Raw genomic sequence first — 17,243 nt, 5'->3', positions numbered from 1 at the left:
GAATCCCACCGTACCTTCTCCGCTGTGCAATCCAGTTTCCGAGCTGGTCACGGGTGCACCTCAGCCACGCTCAAGGTCCTAAATGATATCATAACCGCCATCGATAAAAGACAGTACTGTGCAGCCGTCTTCATCAACCTGGCCAAGGCTTTTGACTCTGTCAATCACCGTATTGTTATTGGCAGACTCAATAGCCTTGGTTTCTCAAATGACTGCCTCGCCTGGTTCACCAACTACTTCTCTGATAGAGTTCAGTGTGTCAAATCGGAGGGCCTGTTGTCCGCACCTCTGGCAGTCTTTATGGGGGTACCACAGGGTTAAATTCTCGAGCCGACACTTTTCTCTGTAAACATCAACGATGTCGTTCTTGCTGTGTGTGATTCCCTGATCCACCTCTACAAACACGACACCATTCTGTATACATCTGGCCCTTCTTTGGACACTGTGTTAACTAACCTCCAAACAAGTTTCAATGCCATACAACACTCCTTCTGTGTCCTCCAACTGCTCATAAACGCTAGTAAAACTAAATGTATGCTCTTCAACCGTTCGCTGCCCGCACCCGCCTGCCCGACTAGCTGGACGGTTCTGACCTAGAATATGTGGACAACTACAAATACCTAGGTGTCTGGCTAGACTGTAAACTCTCCTTCCAGACTCATATTAAACATCTCCAATCCAAAATCAAATCTAGAATCGGCTTTCTATTTCACAACACGCCGCCAAACTTACCCTAGTAAAACTGACTATCCTACCGATCCTCGACTTCGGCGATGTCATCTACAAAATAGCTTCCAATACTCTACTCAGCAAACTGGATGCAGTCTATCACAGTGCCATCTGTTTTGTTACCAAAGCCCCATATACCGCCCACCACTGCGACCTGTATGCTCTAGTCGGCTGGCCCTCGCTACATATTCGTCGCTAGACCCACTGGCTCCAGGTCATCTATAAGTCTATGCTAGGTAAAGCTCCACCTTATCTCAGCTCACTGGTCATGATAACAACACCCACCCATAGCACGCGCTCCAGCAGGTATATCTCACTGGTCATCCCCAAAGCCAACACCTCCTTTGGCCGCTTTTCCTTCCATTTCTCTGCTGCCAATGACTGGAACGAATTGCAAAAATTGCTGAAGCTGGAGATTTATATTTCCCTCACTAACTTTAAACATCAGCTATCTGAGCAGCTAACCGATTGTTGCAGCTGTACGTAGTCCATCTGTAAATAGCCCACACAATCTACATACCTCATCCCCATATTGTTTTTATTTACTTTTCTTCTCTTTTGCACACCAGTATCACTACTTGCACATCATCATCTGCACATCTATCATTCCAGTGTTAATTTTCTAAATTGTAATTACTTCGTTACTATGGCCTATTTATTGCCTTACCTCCTCATGCCATTTACACACACTGTATATAGACTTTATTTTTTTTCCTATTGTGTTATTGACTGTACACTTGTTTATTCCATGTGTAACTCTGTGTTGTTGTTTCTGTCGCACTGCTTTGCTTTATGTTGGCCAGGTCACAGTTGTAAATGAGAACTTGTTCTCAACTGGCCTACCTGGTTAAATAAAGGTGAAATAAAATAAAAATAAATAACACTATCAGGTTGCTTCCTGCTTGGCTCGTCCCAATGTTGGCATAATCTATGAAGTTACTTTTAAAGGTTTGACAAATCCTCCTCCCCTCCATTCTCGTGTCCTGATGTTGTCCTGATGTTGTCCTAACGTTGTGGTAATGTTCTCTTGTTCCTCCACGGTCCAGCTGATCCGCAGGGAGTCGCCAGAGACGGTCTTCTCTGAGATCACACGCCAGCAGTCTGTCAGCAGGCATCCCTGAGAGGGAGCCTTCTTCATAGAGGTAACACACACATAGAGGTAACACACACACACATAGAGGTATCACACACATAGGGGTAACACACACACACACACACACACACACACATAGAGGTAACACACACACATAGAGGTAACACACACACACAGAGGTAACACACACATAGAGGTATCACACACATAGAGGTAACACACACACACACACACACACACACACACATAGAGGTAACACACACACATAGAGGTAACACACACACAGAGGTAACACACACACACACACACACACACACACACACACACACACACATAGAGGTAACACACACACAATAGAGGTAACACACACATAGGGGTAACACACACACACATAGAGGTATCACACACACACACACACACACACACACACACACACACACATAGAGGTAACACACACACATAGAGGTATCACACACATAGAGGTATCACACACATGGGGTATCACACACATAGAGGTATCACACACATAGAGGTATCACACACACACACACACACACACACACACACACACACACACACACACACACACACACTAGAGGTAACACACACACATAGAGGTAACACACACACATAGAGGTAACACACACATAGAGGTATCACACACACACACATAGAGGTATCACACACACACACATAGAGGTATCACACACACACACACACACACATAGAGGTATCACACACACACACAATAGAGGTAACACACACACACACACACACACACACACACACACACACACACACACACACACACACACACACACACACACATAGAGGTAACACACACACATAGAGGTAACACACACACATAGAGGTAACACACACATAGAGGTATCACACACACACACACACACACACACACACACACACACATAGAGGTATCACACACACACACATAGAGGTATCACACACACACACATAGAGGTATCACACACACACACATAGAGGTAACACACACACACACACACACATAGAGGTAACACACACACATAGAGGTAACACACACACATAGAGGTAACACACACATAGAGGTATCACACACACACACATAGAGGTATCACACACACACACATAGAGGTAACACACACATAGAGGTATCACACACACACACATAGAGGTATCACACACACACACATAGAGGTAACACACACACACACACACACATAGAGGTATCACACACATAGAGGTAACACACACACACACACACACACACACACACACACACACACACACACACACATAGAGGTAACACACACACATAGAGGTAACACACACACAGAGGTAACACACACACACACACACACATAGAGGTATCACACACACACACACACACACACACACACACACACACACACACACACACACACACACACATAGAGGTAACACACACACATAGAGGTATCACACACACACACACACACACACACACACACACACACACACACACACACACACACTAGAGGTAACACACACACATAGAGGTATCACACACACACACAGGTACACACACACACACATAGAGGTATCACACACATAGAGGTAACACACACACACACACACACACACACACACACACACACACACACACACACACATAGAGGTAACACACACACATAGAGGTAACACACACACATAGAGGTAACACACACACACACATAGAGGTAACACACACATAGAGGTATCACACACACACACATAGAGGTATCACACACACACACAGAGAGGTATCACACACACACAGAGAGGTATCACACACATAGAGGTAACACACACACACACACACACACACACACACACACACACACACACACACACATAGAGGTAACACACACAGAGGTAACACACACACAGAGGTAACACACACACACACACACACACATAGAGGTAACACACACAGAGAGGTAACACACACACACACAGACAGGTAACACACACACAGAGAGGTAACACACACAGAGAGGTAACACACACAGAGAGGTAACACACACACACACACACAGAGGTAACACACACATAGGTAACACACAGAGGTAACACACACAGAGAGGTAACACACACAGAGAGGTAACACACACACACACACACAGAGAGGTAACACACACACACACACACAGAGAGGTAACACACACAGAGAGGTAACACACACAGAGAGGTAACACACACACACACACACACAGAGGTAACACACACAGAGAGGTAACACACACAGAGAGAGGTAACACACACACACACACACACACACAGAGGTAACACACACATAGAGGTAACACACACAGAGAGGTAACACACACACACACACACACAGAGAGGTAACACACACAGAGAGGTAACACACACACACACACACACACACACACACACACACAGAGGTAACACACACATAGAGGTAACACACACAGAGAGGTAACACACACACACACACACACACATAGAGGTAACACACACATAGAGGTAACACACACACACACACACACAGAGGTAACACACACACACACACACAGAGAGGTAACACACACACAGAGGTAACACACACACACACACACACACACACAGAGGTAACACACACATAGAGGTAACACACACAGAGAGGTAACACACACACAGAGGTAACACACACACACACAGAGGTAACACACACACACACACACACACACACACACACACACATAGAGGTAACACACACACAGGGATGAGAGCAGCCCCATCCAGGCAGACTCCCCTGAGCCCCCGCCCCCGTCGAGCCTGAGGACCAATCACAGGAAGGGAGGATGACGAGCAACAGCCAGACCTTCCCTACATATTCAAGGTGGGTGTGTTTTCACCAATGTGAGTGTGGAGGTAGACCCTGTGTGTCATTCACTTGCTATGAGAGTATGTGTGTCAACTCTCTCCTCCCTTTCCTCTCTCTTGTCTTGCAGAGTTCTCTGACTGCCCTGGGTAATCCTGAGTTACACCATGGCTGACCTGGAGGAGAGCGATACGCTGGACCTAGTGGATAAGATGCTGGAGCTCTTCTGTGAAGGCTACCACAAATTCACACTCACTCCCTGTTAGTGCACTGCTTACTACAATCACTCCCTGTTAGTGTACTGCTTACTACAATCACTCCCTGTTAGTGCACTGCTTACTACAATCACTCCCTGTTAGTGTACTGCTTACTACAATCACACCCTGTTAGTGTACTGCTTACTACAATCACACCCTGTTAGTGTACTGCTTACTACAATCACACCCTTGTCATGACGTTGGCCTGTGGGTAAGGTTTATGACCCCCCCCATAAATACCTTTCTCCCTTCCCCTCTCTGACCCTACTGAAGGACTTGAATAGCCTGTGTTAAATATAGAGAGTCTGGGAACATCAAACAAATGGGGAAAAGGAACCATATTTTGGTAATAAAACCAGTTGGAAATATGCTTGGGAACGTAATGAGTATGGATGTCAGTTCGATTGTCATCTGAGACATTATGACTGATGACAGGACGACATAAACTGTACCTGGGAAAGTATACACCCTCTAGTTATCAGAGTTACATGGAATTGTTATGCAATTGAAATGTTTGATATTGAAATTGTTTGTTAGGAGATTAAATGTAATTTTAGCTTCCAAATGAGAGATTTGGGTTTTCATAAGGAAAGTGCCCTGCTTGATCAGTGGCCCACCCCTGTGAAGAGACAGGGGTTATAAACGATGAAACACATCCACCCCCTCTCCACTATATAAGCCTTTGACGAAAAGATAACCATGTTGTTCCAGTACGGGAGGTCTGCAGCCTCTACGTTAGAAGGACACACACACACATGTCAACTAAGCCAACCTCGGCGTGAGCTATGGTATGAACTGGTATGAACTTTGAGCTTATTCACTACAGAAGTGATACTTCCTAGCCGTTGAGTTATCAGCGGCCGCTGTAGACGTGGGCTAGGAAAGGACGGACGACGGATCCAGTCTAACAGACGGACGAAGATACCACCACGTATCCAATTTACCACCAGAGACATTCTTGCGAGGACAGGAAGGTCTGTTGGCCAACCCGGCCAGCATCTACGACCAATCTACCGAAGCGCAGCTCAGAGTAAATATTTATTGCATTTTCCTTTTCCAAATGGGCGGTAATTTAGAATGCATAAGATAATGTATTTACGATAGCATAGCTGCTGTTTCTTTGTTCCTAAATCTTCCCGCTCTTTCATTCAAGCCCAACCCCCTTTCCTTTGTGTAACCAGCCATGATACAGGTTCCGTCCACCAGGACGTTTTCTGTATGACATCATTTGTATTCTGTGTATATGTAATTCTGTGTGATTAGTTTAGGTATTTAGTAAATAAATAATTAAACCCAATTTTGTATTGCTGATTCAAATTGTTAGCCAGGGTTCGTGAAGATAGCCAAGAATTTACAACTTTCATTATGAGACTGAAAATAAGACAAGGGTTAATATTGACTGCTATCGATGTAAAATATTACAAAGTATTTTAAGAGTTTATTCGGAAGATAACGGCTCTATAAACGTTCTTCCGTGGTGCCCCGACTTTCTAGTTAATTACATTTACATGATTAGCTTAATCAGGTAATATTAATTACAGAGAAATCATTTTATAAGTTAGCATGTCATATCACTTAATCCGGCATAGCCAAAGACACCACATCCTGTTAGTGTACTGCTTACTCCAATCACACCCTGTACTGCTTACTACAATCACAGCCTGTTAGTGCACTGCTTACTACAATCACTCCCTGTTAGTGCACTGCTTACTACAATCACACCCTGTTAGTGTACTGCTTACTACAATCACACCCTGTTAGTGCACTGCTTACTACAATCACTCCCTGTTAGTGCACTGCTTACTCCAATCACACCCTGTACTGCTTACTACAATCACAGCCTGTTAGTGCACTGCTTACTACAATCACTCCCTGTTAGTGCACTGCTTACTACAATCACACCCTGTTAGTGTACTGCTTACTACAATCACACCCTGTTAGTGCACTGCTTACTACAATCACTCCCTGTTAGTTTACTGCTTACTACAATCACTCCCTGTTAGTGCACTGCTTACTACAATCACACCCTGTTAGTGTACTGCTTACTACAATCACTCCCTGTTAGTGTACTGCTTACTACAATCACTCCCTGTTAGTACACTGCTTACTACAATCACTCCCTGTTAGTGTACTGCTTACTACAATCACACCCTGTTAGTGTACTGCTTACTACACTCACTCCCTGTTAGTGTACTGCTTACTACAATCACTCCCTGTTAGTGCACTGCTTACTACACTCACTCCCTGTTAGTGTACTGCTGACTACAATCACTCCCTGTTAGTGTACTGCTTACTACACTCACTCCCTGTTAGTGTACTGCTTACTACAATCACTCCCTGTTAGTGCACTGCTTACTACAATCACTCCCTGTTAGTGTACTGCTTACTACAATCACTCCCTGTTAGTGTACTGCTTACTACAATCACTCCCTGTTAGTGTACTGCTTACTACAATCACACCCTGTTAGTGTACTGCTTACTACAATCACTCCCTGTTAGTGCACTGCTTACTACAATCACTCCCTGTTAGTGTACTGCTGACTACAATCACTCCCTGTTAGTGTACTGCTTACTACAATCACTCCCTGTTAGTGTACTGCTTACTACAATCACTCCCTGTTAGTGCACTGCTTACTACAATCACTCCCTGTTAGTGCACTGCTTACTACAATCACTCCCTGTTAGTGCACTGCTTACTACAATCACTCCCTGTTAGTGTACTGCTTACTACAATCACACCCTGTTAGTGTACTGCTTACTACAATCACTCCCTGTTAGTGCACTGCTTACTACAATCACAGCCTGTTAGTGCACTGCTTACTACAATCACTCCCTGTTAGTGTACTGCTTACTACACTCACTCCCTGTTAGTGCACTGCTTACTACAATCACAGCCTGTTAGTGCACTGCTTACTACAATCACAGCCTGTTAGTGCACTGCTTACTACAATCACACCCTGTTAGTGTACTGCTTACTACAATCACACCCTGTTAGTGTACTGCTTACTACAATCACTCCCTGTTAGTGCACTGCTTACTACAATCACTCCCTGTTAGTGTACTGCTTACTACAATCACACCCTGTTAGTGTACTGCTTACTACAATCACTCCCTGTTAGTGCACTGCTTACTACAATCACAGCCTGTTAGTGCACTGCTTACTACAATCACTCCCTGTTAGTGTACTGCTTACTACACTCACTCCCTGTTAGTGCACTGCTTACTACAATCACAGCCTGTTAGTGCACTGCTTACTACAATCACACCCTGTTAGTGTACTGCTTACTACAATCACACCCTGTTAGTGTACTGCTTACTACAATCACACCCTGTTAGTGCACTGCTTACTACAATCACACCCTGTTAGTGCACTGCTTACTACAATCACAGCCTGTTAGTGCACTGCTTACTACAATCACACCCTGTAAGTGCACTGCTTACTACAATCACTCCCTGTTAGTGGTATTTTATTAGGATCCCCATCCCCACTTCCTGGGGTCCACACAAAACATGAAACATAATACAGAATGACATAATACAGAATGACATAATACAGAACATCATTAGACAAGAACATCTCAAGAACAGAACTACATACATGTTTAAAAAGGCACACACGTAGCCTACATATCAATCCATACACACCAACTATCTAGGTCAAATAGGAGAGAGGCGTTGTGCCGGAAGGTGTTTCACTGCTTACTGCAAAACAAACTACTTAAGGAATAGGTTGACATTAGAGATGGTGCCATGGTATGACATTATGTCTGTTTATAAAGGGCTTTCTGTTTCTGATAAACTGTACAGCCTGCAGGTGGCGCTCTGCATGCTGGAGAGCATAAAGAAACCTGAGCTGGCCCAGGAACTGGAGAGGAAGTGCAAGAGGGGAAAGAACCAGAACTTTCTTTCTCTGACCAGACTAGAATAGATCTGGTTTCACATCATTTAGCCAGCAGCATACCACCCTGCTTCCCGCCGCTGGTTTCCTCTGAAGTTAAACAGCGTTGGTCCTGGTCAGTCCTTGGATGGGAGACCAGATGCTGCTGGAAGTGGTGTTGGAGGACCAGTAGGGGGTGCACTCTTTCCTCAGGTGTAAAATAAAATATCCCAATACCCCAGGGAAGTGACTGGGAGCATTGCCCTGTGTAGGGTGCTGTCTTTCAGATAGGCTGTTAAACTGGTGTTCTGTCTCTGTGGTCACTAAAGAGCCCTTATCGTACGAGTAGGTGTGTTAACCTCGGTGTCCTGGTTGAATTACCCATCTGGCTGTCTAATTATCCCCACATTCATCCCTCTTCCCTGTAACTAATCCCCAGGACCTTGCTATAAATGACAATGCTTTCTCAATCAACTTACTTGATCAAATATTGTTTAAATACTTTTTTCTGTGCATTTGAGTATTTGAAAATACACAGCCCAAAACAATTACTTTTATTTGAGTGTTTGAATGGTTATTTGTAAAAACATTTCTAAAATAATAGTCAACCAAATTGTATTTGAAAATACTTTCAAAACCAGTAGTGGAAAAATTACACAAAAGTCATACTGTAGTAATGATATCTGAATAGAAAACGACTCAAGTAAAAGTGAAACTTGAGTAAAAGTCTAAAAGTATTTGGTTTTAAATATACTTAAGTATATTTTAGCAATTACTTTTGATACTTAAGTATTAATTGTAAAAGTATAAATCATTTCAAAATCCTTATATTAAGCAAAGCAGACAACACCATTTTCTGTTTTTTTTAAAAGCCAGGGGCACGCTCCAACACACCTAATTTACAAACTAATAATAATGTTTAGTGAGTCCACCAGATCAGAGGCATTAGAGATGACCAGGGATGTTGATGTAGAGAGAGAACTGTATCTATGAGGGTGTTCCCCAGGCGGGCCAGCATCTGTACCGTAAGTATGTCTACGTTGAACCCTAAATCTCCACAGCGGGGTCAACCCCCTGCACGAGGTTCGGCCTGATTCCCCTCCCCAGACCGCCTTCCCAGACAGCATGATTGGTGGGATTGGGTTCATTTGGACATTCCGTTTGTGTTCCCGTTCCGGGAGATGCAGTCGCTGAGGGAGTGGAACATAGTTGAGAAGGACATCAGTATGTTGAGACACGCTCCATGGACTTTCTGGAGTGGCCAGACTGCAGGGTGCTGTGTTTGTCATGAACGGGATCGACATCTACCAAGGAAAACTCGACTTCAAGGTACTGACTACTGACACTCTGTCTGTCTGTCTGTCTGTCTGTCTGTCTGTCTGTCTGTCTGTCTGTCTGTCTGTCTGTCTGTCTGTCTGTCTGTCTGTCTGTCTGTCTGTCTGACTCACTCACTCACTCACTCACTCACTCACTCACTCACTCACTCACTCACTCACTCACTCACTCACTCACTCACTCACTCACTCACTCACTCACTCACTCTCGTAACATCCTAATCATTATGAAACATCTATTGATTAAATAAACCATTACATTGTTTGTTAACCAAATTCGACACTCATTGACCTCCATACAAAAACTCCTTGCTTGATGAGCGAAAAAAACGCCACCTGCTGGAGAAGAAAGATCTCGACAGATTGAGTGCAGTTATATCTCTTGCTTCGTCTCTTCGTACGTGCCTGCAAACACTGTCTGGCTGGTTAACGAAAGTTCCCGAACCTCACCGGCATTTCCCGGAACTGTGTGCGGCAAATGTACAGGAGGAAACACATGGTCAGGCACGCTGATCAACTGCATAATATAGATCAAAATATTGTATTAAACATCTGCCTGCTTTACATCCTAATTGAATATAGTATATTTTAATAGCCCGACGAGTTATCTCTGTTCGTTCATCATGCCGTTGATGTGCTACAACAAAGGTTGCGGAAAACGATTTGACCCAGACGACAACCCTGGTGGTAAGTGTAGCTATACAATGAATCTAACTGGCTGTATACCAACCTATACATGTCTATACACGGCATTCTCAGTTTAGGAATAGTTGAATGCTAGATATTGTACACGTTCTTTATTATTAGCAAGTGACAGCTGCAAACCTGTGCCTTTGTGGATTTTTGTGCGCCACTCCCGTTACCGTATCGCACGGAACACGGCGGAGACGTATATATATATATAACCAGGGCGGGTCGCCAACATTTTTTACTATGATCTAAAAGGAAAGTGTTGATACAATGAAATATATCATTTTCATATGTTTTATGAAACTAGATAGTTATGTCCGTGTTTTGCTCTATCATATTAATGAATTTTCTCCTCCATAGATGCCTGTACCTTTCACCCTGGTGTGCCTGTTTTTCACGATGCTCTTAAGGTAGGGTCAACCTTACCCTGACAGAACCAAGAAACATAGTATGTGAGTAAGACTGTTGGGACAATAACGTTAAGGTTGCTGGTTTGAATCCCTGAGCCGACATGCCCTTGAGCAAGGCACTTAACCCTAATTGCTCCTGTAAGTTGCTCTGGATAAGAGCATCTGGTAAATGTACAGAGGTTTCCTCTCCTAATCACCTCTCATTCATCTCCACTTACCTGAACACCAAAGATAGGTGATAAAAGCAGCTGCCGTACAGATGTAGAGGACACGAGGTGGAGAAAGATTTCTATAGACTATTGACTCTGTGGGTAATGAACCCGTATTGTGGTCGACCTGTCTGTGTCCTGTAGGGCTGGTCCTGCTGCACGAGACGCACCACAGACTTCTCAGACTTCCTCAGCATAGAGGTGAGTTAACACCCCCCCCCCGGCTCTTTCTGCTCCCTCTCCCTCTCTGAGATAGAAGAGAAGAAGCCTTTGTAAAGTTCCAGAAGTGTTCAGTATTAAATGTGGATATGCTGAAGTTAAAGGGTGTGTTTCTCTCCTCAGGGCTGCAGCAGAGGTGTCCATAACAGAGAGAAGCCAGCGGAACCGATCATGCCGGAGGTGACCAGCTCCGAGGGGAGGAGAGAGAAGGGGGAGGAGCTAAAGCCTCGCGGTGACACCTATATCATTCAGGCTCCTAAACCACTGGAGCTGATACACAGACCCAGGTAACACACTTTACTCAGGTGACTCACACACACACAGTTTGTGTTTATCCTTAGTGATCGTACGTGTGTGTCTGTGTTTCAGTGGTGAGGAGCCCCTGGTCAGACTTCAGCAGAAGGTGTTCTCCTCCCTGAGACAGGCTCTGGAGAAGCTCCAGCTGGCCGAGAACAGCCAACCTCACAACACAGGTATGCTGCTGTCATAATGGACCTTTAACCTGACTCTGATAGGACTGAGAGGTGGCTGGCTCACAGGCTCTCTGTCTCTCACTAGAGGAAGAGGGGGAGGAGGTGAAGATTGGCACGTCCTGTAAGAATGGAGGCTGCTCCAAGGTAGAGTACTAGTCCAGTTCATATTCTCATTATTTCTCAGTGTGTGGTAGAAGTTACCAGGAAGGTACCAGTCATGGTTCAGAGAGTGATGAGATGAATAGCTGTTTGGATTTAGTGTATTGTGTTGATGGTGTGTGTCCTGGTTTCTCTCCCTTGCAGTCTTTCTCTGGTCCAGGGAGTGACGAGGAATGTAAACACCACCCTGGAGTCCCTAACTTCCACGAGGGGTGAGACCCAAAAACACTTTATCTGGATAGATGTGCGATCAATGACTGTTGTTGGCATCTGTTCTGTGCTTGTCCCCTGTCTGTCAGGATGAAGTTCTGGAGCTGCTGTAGGAGGAAGATGTCTGACTTTAACTGTTTCCTGGCCCAGGAGGGCTGCGCCACAGGAAGTCACCTCTGGAGGAAACCAGACCAGGTCAGCACCCCTTCAGAGTTTAGCTCAGGCACTGACTCAGACATCCCCTTCTAACCCCCCCCTTTATTTCTCTGTCCCCCCTCCAGGGGATGAAGGTGGTACCGTGTAGGTTTGATTGGCATCAGACTGGCAGCCAGGTCATCATCTCGATCTATGCCAAGAACTCTCTACCAGAGCTCAGCTATGCGGAGGCCAACGGCACCACGGTACACACCACACACAGGAAACAGATATTTTAAAATGCTTGCCTTTTGTGTCAGTGATTAGTATATCTGTGTTCTAGGTGGCCATACGTGTGGTCTTTGAGGGAGAGAAGGAGTTTGAGCAGAAGATCAACTTATGGGGGGTGAGTGACGAAGATCATGGTGGTAATGAGTGAAGATGAGGGTAACGAGTGATGATGATGATGAGGGTACTGAGTGATGATGATGGGGGTAATGAGTGAAGATGATGGGGTTAACGAGTGATGATGAGAGTGATGATGATGGTAATGAGTGAAGATGAGGGTAACGAGTGATGATGAGTGAAGATGAGGGTAATGAGTGATGATGAGGGTAACGAGTGATGATTAATGAGTGAAGATGATGGGGTTAACGAGTGATGATGAGAGTGATGATGATGGTAATGAGTGAAGATGAGGGTAACGAGTGATGATGAGTGAAGATGAGGGTAATGAGTGATGATGAGGGTAACGAGTGATGATTGTAATGAGTGAAGATGATGGGGTTAACGAGTGATGATGAGAGTGATGATGATGGTAATGAGTGAAGTTGATGGTGGTACTGAGTGATGATGATGGGGTTAACGAGTGAAGATGATGGTACTGAGTGATGATGATGGTGGTAATGAGCTGTTCATTGTGACAGTATGGACATGCAGAAGTCATCATAAGTAACTATTAGAACTCTAAGTCCTGTCTTATTAAGTCATTTAACAGGATCTCTGTGGAAGTCATAGTTCATCTCCCTCATGTCTCCTAGGTGATCGATGTGAGTAGCAGCGTGGTGAACATGATGTCTTCCAAGATGGAGATCTCTATGCGGAAGGAGGAGCCAATCACCTGGGCCCGTCTGGACCTGCCCTCTCCCACAGACACACCCACTGAGGGGGGGAATGGGATGGGAAAGGGGGATGCATAGAACTAGACAGAGAATGATATCAATCACATGGTACATGCTCCACCCATATGTTTTAATTAACCTGTTGAAGGTAGGCTGAGAGCAGTAGGCTGAGAGCAGTAGGCTGAGAGCAGTAGGCTGAGAGCAGTAGGCTGAGAGCAGTAGGCTGAGAGCAGTAGATATACCGTACATACGCGGGACTTTCTGTATTTATTTGGCTGCTAGTGACACCAAATGTTCCAAGACAATGACATTCTACTCAGAATGCGGAGGCTGAACTTCACTGAAACCATCAGGTCTTCCTACTGAAACACAATAACCATCAGGTCTTCCTACTGAAACACAATAACCGTCAGGTCTTCCTACTGAAACACAATAACCGTCAGGTCTTCCTACTGAAACACAATAACCATCAGGTCTTCCTACTGAAACACAATAACCGTCAGGTCTTCCTACTGAAACACAATAACCGTCAGGTCTTCCTACTGAAACACAATAACCATCAGGTCTTCCTACTGAAACACAATAACCGTCAGGTCTTCCTACTGAAACACAATAACCGTCAGGTCTTCCTACTGAAACACAATAACCGTCAGGTCTTCCTACTGAAACACAATAACCGTCAGGTCTTCCTACTGAAACACAATAACCGTCAGGTCTTCCTACTGAAACACAATAACCGTCAGGTCTTCCTACTGAAACACAATAACCGTCAGGTCTTCCTACTGAAACACAATAACCGTCAGGTCTTCCTACTGAAACACAATAACCGTCAGGTCTTCCTACTGAAACACAATAACCGTCAGGTCTTCCTACTGAAACACAATAACCGTCAGGTCTTCCTACTGAAACACAATAACCATCAGGTCTTCCTACTGAAACACAATAACCATCAGGTCTTCCTACCTCCTCACTTGATAAGAGATGCAGGCAGCTATCACCATAGCATCCCTCATCAGGATCTGTAGCTAAGGAGCAATTGGGGACAGCCAATCAGAATGTAAAGTGTTCTGAACACACCAGAGGACGGGCTCATTGTAATGGCTGGAATGAATTGAACAGAATAAAATGTGGTTTACTTTTTCATTTATTCCACACACGCAGTCCTGTTCTTTGTCAATTGTAATTGAGACTATTTGTGCCATTTATTGATATCAGTTGCCTTCCAGAAAATGTAACCTGTCAAACGAAGTTCTTGCTTTAACAGTCTTTGTTTTGGGTTTGAATTGTTTTACAGCACTTCTGAGATCTGTGATTTAGTTTCTCTTTGCTTTCTGTAGTTAGCTTTATTTGCCTTGTTTTGTATGAAAACAATGTGCTCTCCCACAAACGTAATAAAACTCTGATCCTACATTGTAATTACAGTGTCCAGTATTGGCTATCTTCATACCAGAGAGTTAACGCTCACAAACCATTACTTCATTAAAAGATGTTTGACTAAAAGCACATGGTACATTCAGCGGTGGGAGAGGATGTGGTTTCAGGTACTACAGGGAGTGTTAGGCAGGACTGGTGTGTGTGTGATTGTGTTAGACAGGGCTGGTGTGTGTGTGATTGTGTTAGACAGGGCTGGTGTGTGTGTGATTGTGTTAGGCAGGGCTGGTGTGTGTGTGATTGTGTTAGGCAGGACTGGTGTGTGTGTGATTGTGTAAGGCAGGACTGGTGTGTGTGTGATTGTGTTAGACAGGGCTGGTGTGTGTGTGATTGTGTTAGGCAGGACTGGTGTGTGTGTGATTGTGTTAGGCAGGGCTGGTGTGTGTGTGATTGTGTTAGGCAGGACTGGTGTGTGTGTGATTGTGTTAGACAGGGCTGGTGTGTGTGTGATTGTGTTAGGCAGGACTGGTGTGTGTGTGATTGTGTTAGACAGGGCTGGTGTGTGTGTGTGATTGTGTTAGGCAGGGGGTGTGACTTTCTCAGGTGGTGTGTGTGTGATTGTGTTAGGCAGGGGGTGTGACTTTCTCAGGTGGGGTGTGTGTGATTGTGTTAGGCAGGGGGTGTGACTTTCTCAGGTGGTGTGTGTGTGATTGTGTTAGGCAGGGCTGGTGTGACTTTCTCAGGTGGTGTGTGTGTGATTGTGTTAGGCAGGGGGTGTGAGCGCCATGGCGGCAGCGTCGATAAACGCAGCGATGCTGAACTACCTCACTTCCTCCCACGCCTGTTTAGGATTGACTGCATGCTCGACGTCGAACAGCGCATCATAGATACCAGGAAGGACTCACCAGTGAATTTGTTATGACTGCTGGGAGTAAAGATCACATGCCTGAAAAGAGAGAAGATATGAGGCAATAACATCAAACATATTATAGAGCACTGAATGTGGGTCACCTGTAGAATGAGAGTGTACTGTACCTGGTCACCTGTAGAATGAGAGTGTACTGTACCTGGTCACCAGTAGAATGAGAGTGTACTGTACCTGGTCACCTGTAGAATGAGAGTTTACTGTACCTGGGTCTCACCTGTAGAATGAGAGTTTACTGTACCTGGTCACCAGTAGAATGAGAGTGTACTGTACCTGGTCACCTGTAGAATGAGAGTTTACTGTACCTGGTCACCTGTAGAATGAGAGTTTACTGTACCTGGGTCTCACCTGTAGAATGAGAGTGTACTGTACCTGGTCACCTGTAGAATGAGAGTGTACTGTACCTGGTCACCTGTAGAATGAGAGTTTACTGTACCTGGTCACCTGTAGAATGAGAGTGTACTGTACCTGGTCACCTGTAGAATGAGAGTTTACTGTACCTGGTCACCTGTAGAATGAGAGTTTACTGTACCTGGTCACCTGTAGAATGAGAGTGTACTGTACCTGGGTCTCACCTGTAGAATGAGAGTTTACTGTACCTGGTCACCTGTAGAATGAGAGTGTACTGTACCTGGTCACCTGTAGAATGAGAGTTTACTGTACCTGGTCACCTGTAGAATGAGAGTTTACTGTACCTGGTCACCTGTAGAATGAGAGTGTACTGTACCTGGGTCTCACCTGTAGAATGAGAGTTTACTGTACCTGGTCACCTGTAGAATGAGAGTGTACTGTACCTGGTCACCTGTAGAATGAGAGTGTACTGTACCTGGTCACCTGTAGAATGAGAGTTTACTGTACCTGGTTCACCTGTAGAATGAGAGTTTACTGTACCTGGTCACCTGTAGAATGAGAGTGTACTGTACCTGGTCACCTGTAGAATGAGAGTGTACTGTACCTGGTCACCTGTAGAATGAGAGTTTACTGTACCTGGTCACCTGTAGAATGAGAGTTTACTGTACCTGGTCACCTGTAGAATGAGAGTTTACTGTACCTGGTCACCTGTAGAGTGAGAGTTTACTGTACCTGGTCACCTGTAGAATGAGAGTTTACTGTACCTGGTCACCTGTAGAATGAGAGTTTACTGTACCTGGTCACCTGTAGAATGAGAGTTTACTGTACCTGGTCA

The 17,243-nt window shown here is 44.8% G+C and overlaps 1 protein-coding gene across 2 annotated transcripts; it reads left to right on the top strand.

Annotated features, from left to right (window-relative positions):
• The first annotated feature begins 10,574 nt into the window (after positions 1-10,574).
• On the top strand, positions 10,575-15,177 carry LOC106613230 (cysteine and histidine-rich domain-containing protein 1). 2 transcript variants are annotated; one of them, XR_006771223.1, is made up of 12 exons: positions 10,575-10,822; positions 11,186-11,235; positions 11,589-11,645; positions 11,787-11,950; positions 12,033-12,136; positions 12,222-12,280; positions 12,440-12,507; positions 12,595-12,700; positions 12,787-12,906; positions 12,984-13,046; positions 13,681-14,684; positions 14,715-15,177. XR_006771223.1 is itself a non-coding variant. In XM_045724784.1 (11 exons), exons 1-11 carry the CDS (start codon positions 10,759-10,761, stop codon positions 13,837-13,839), a joined length of 1,014 nt encoding a protein of 337 aa, XP_045580740.1. In that variant the 5' UTR covers positions 10,575-10,758; the 3' UTR covers positions 13,840-15,177. The 2 variants fall into 2 exon arrangements, 1 of the variants encoding a protein (XP_045580740.1); XM_045724784.1 differs by having other exon boundaries at positions 13,681-15,177.
• The last annotated feature ends 2,066 nt before the right edge of the window (positions 15,178-17,243 follow it).

Source organism: Salmo salar, chromosome ssa09 (genome assembly GCF_905237065.1).
Source record: "Salmo salar chromosome ssa09, Ssal_v3.1, whole genome shotgun sequence".
NCBI classification, from domain to species: domain Eukaryota; kingdom Metazoa; phylum Chordata; class Actinopteri; order Salmoniformes; family Salmonidae; genus Salmo; species Salmo salar.
The sequence above is the reverse complement of the archived record's forward strand: the minus strand, read 5'-3'. Positions and strand labels throughout refer to the sequence as shown.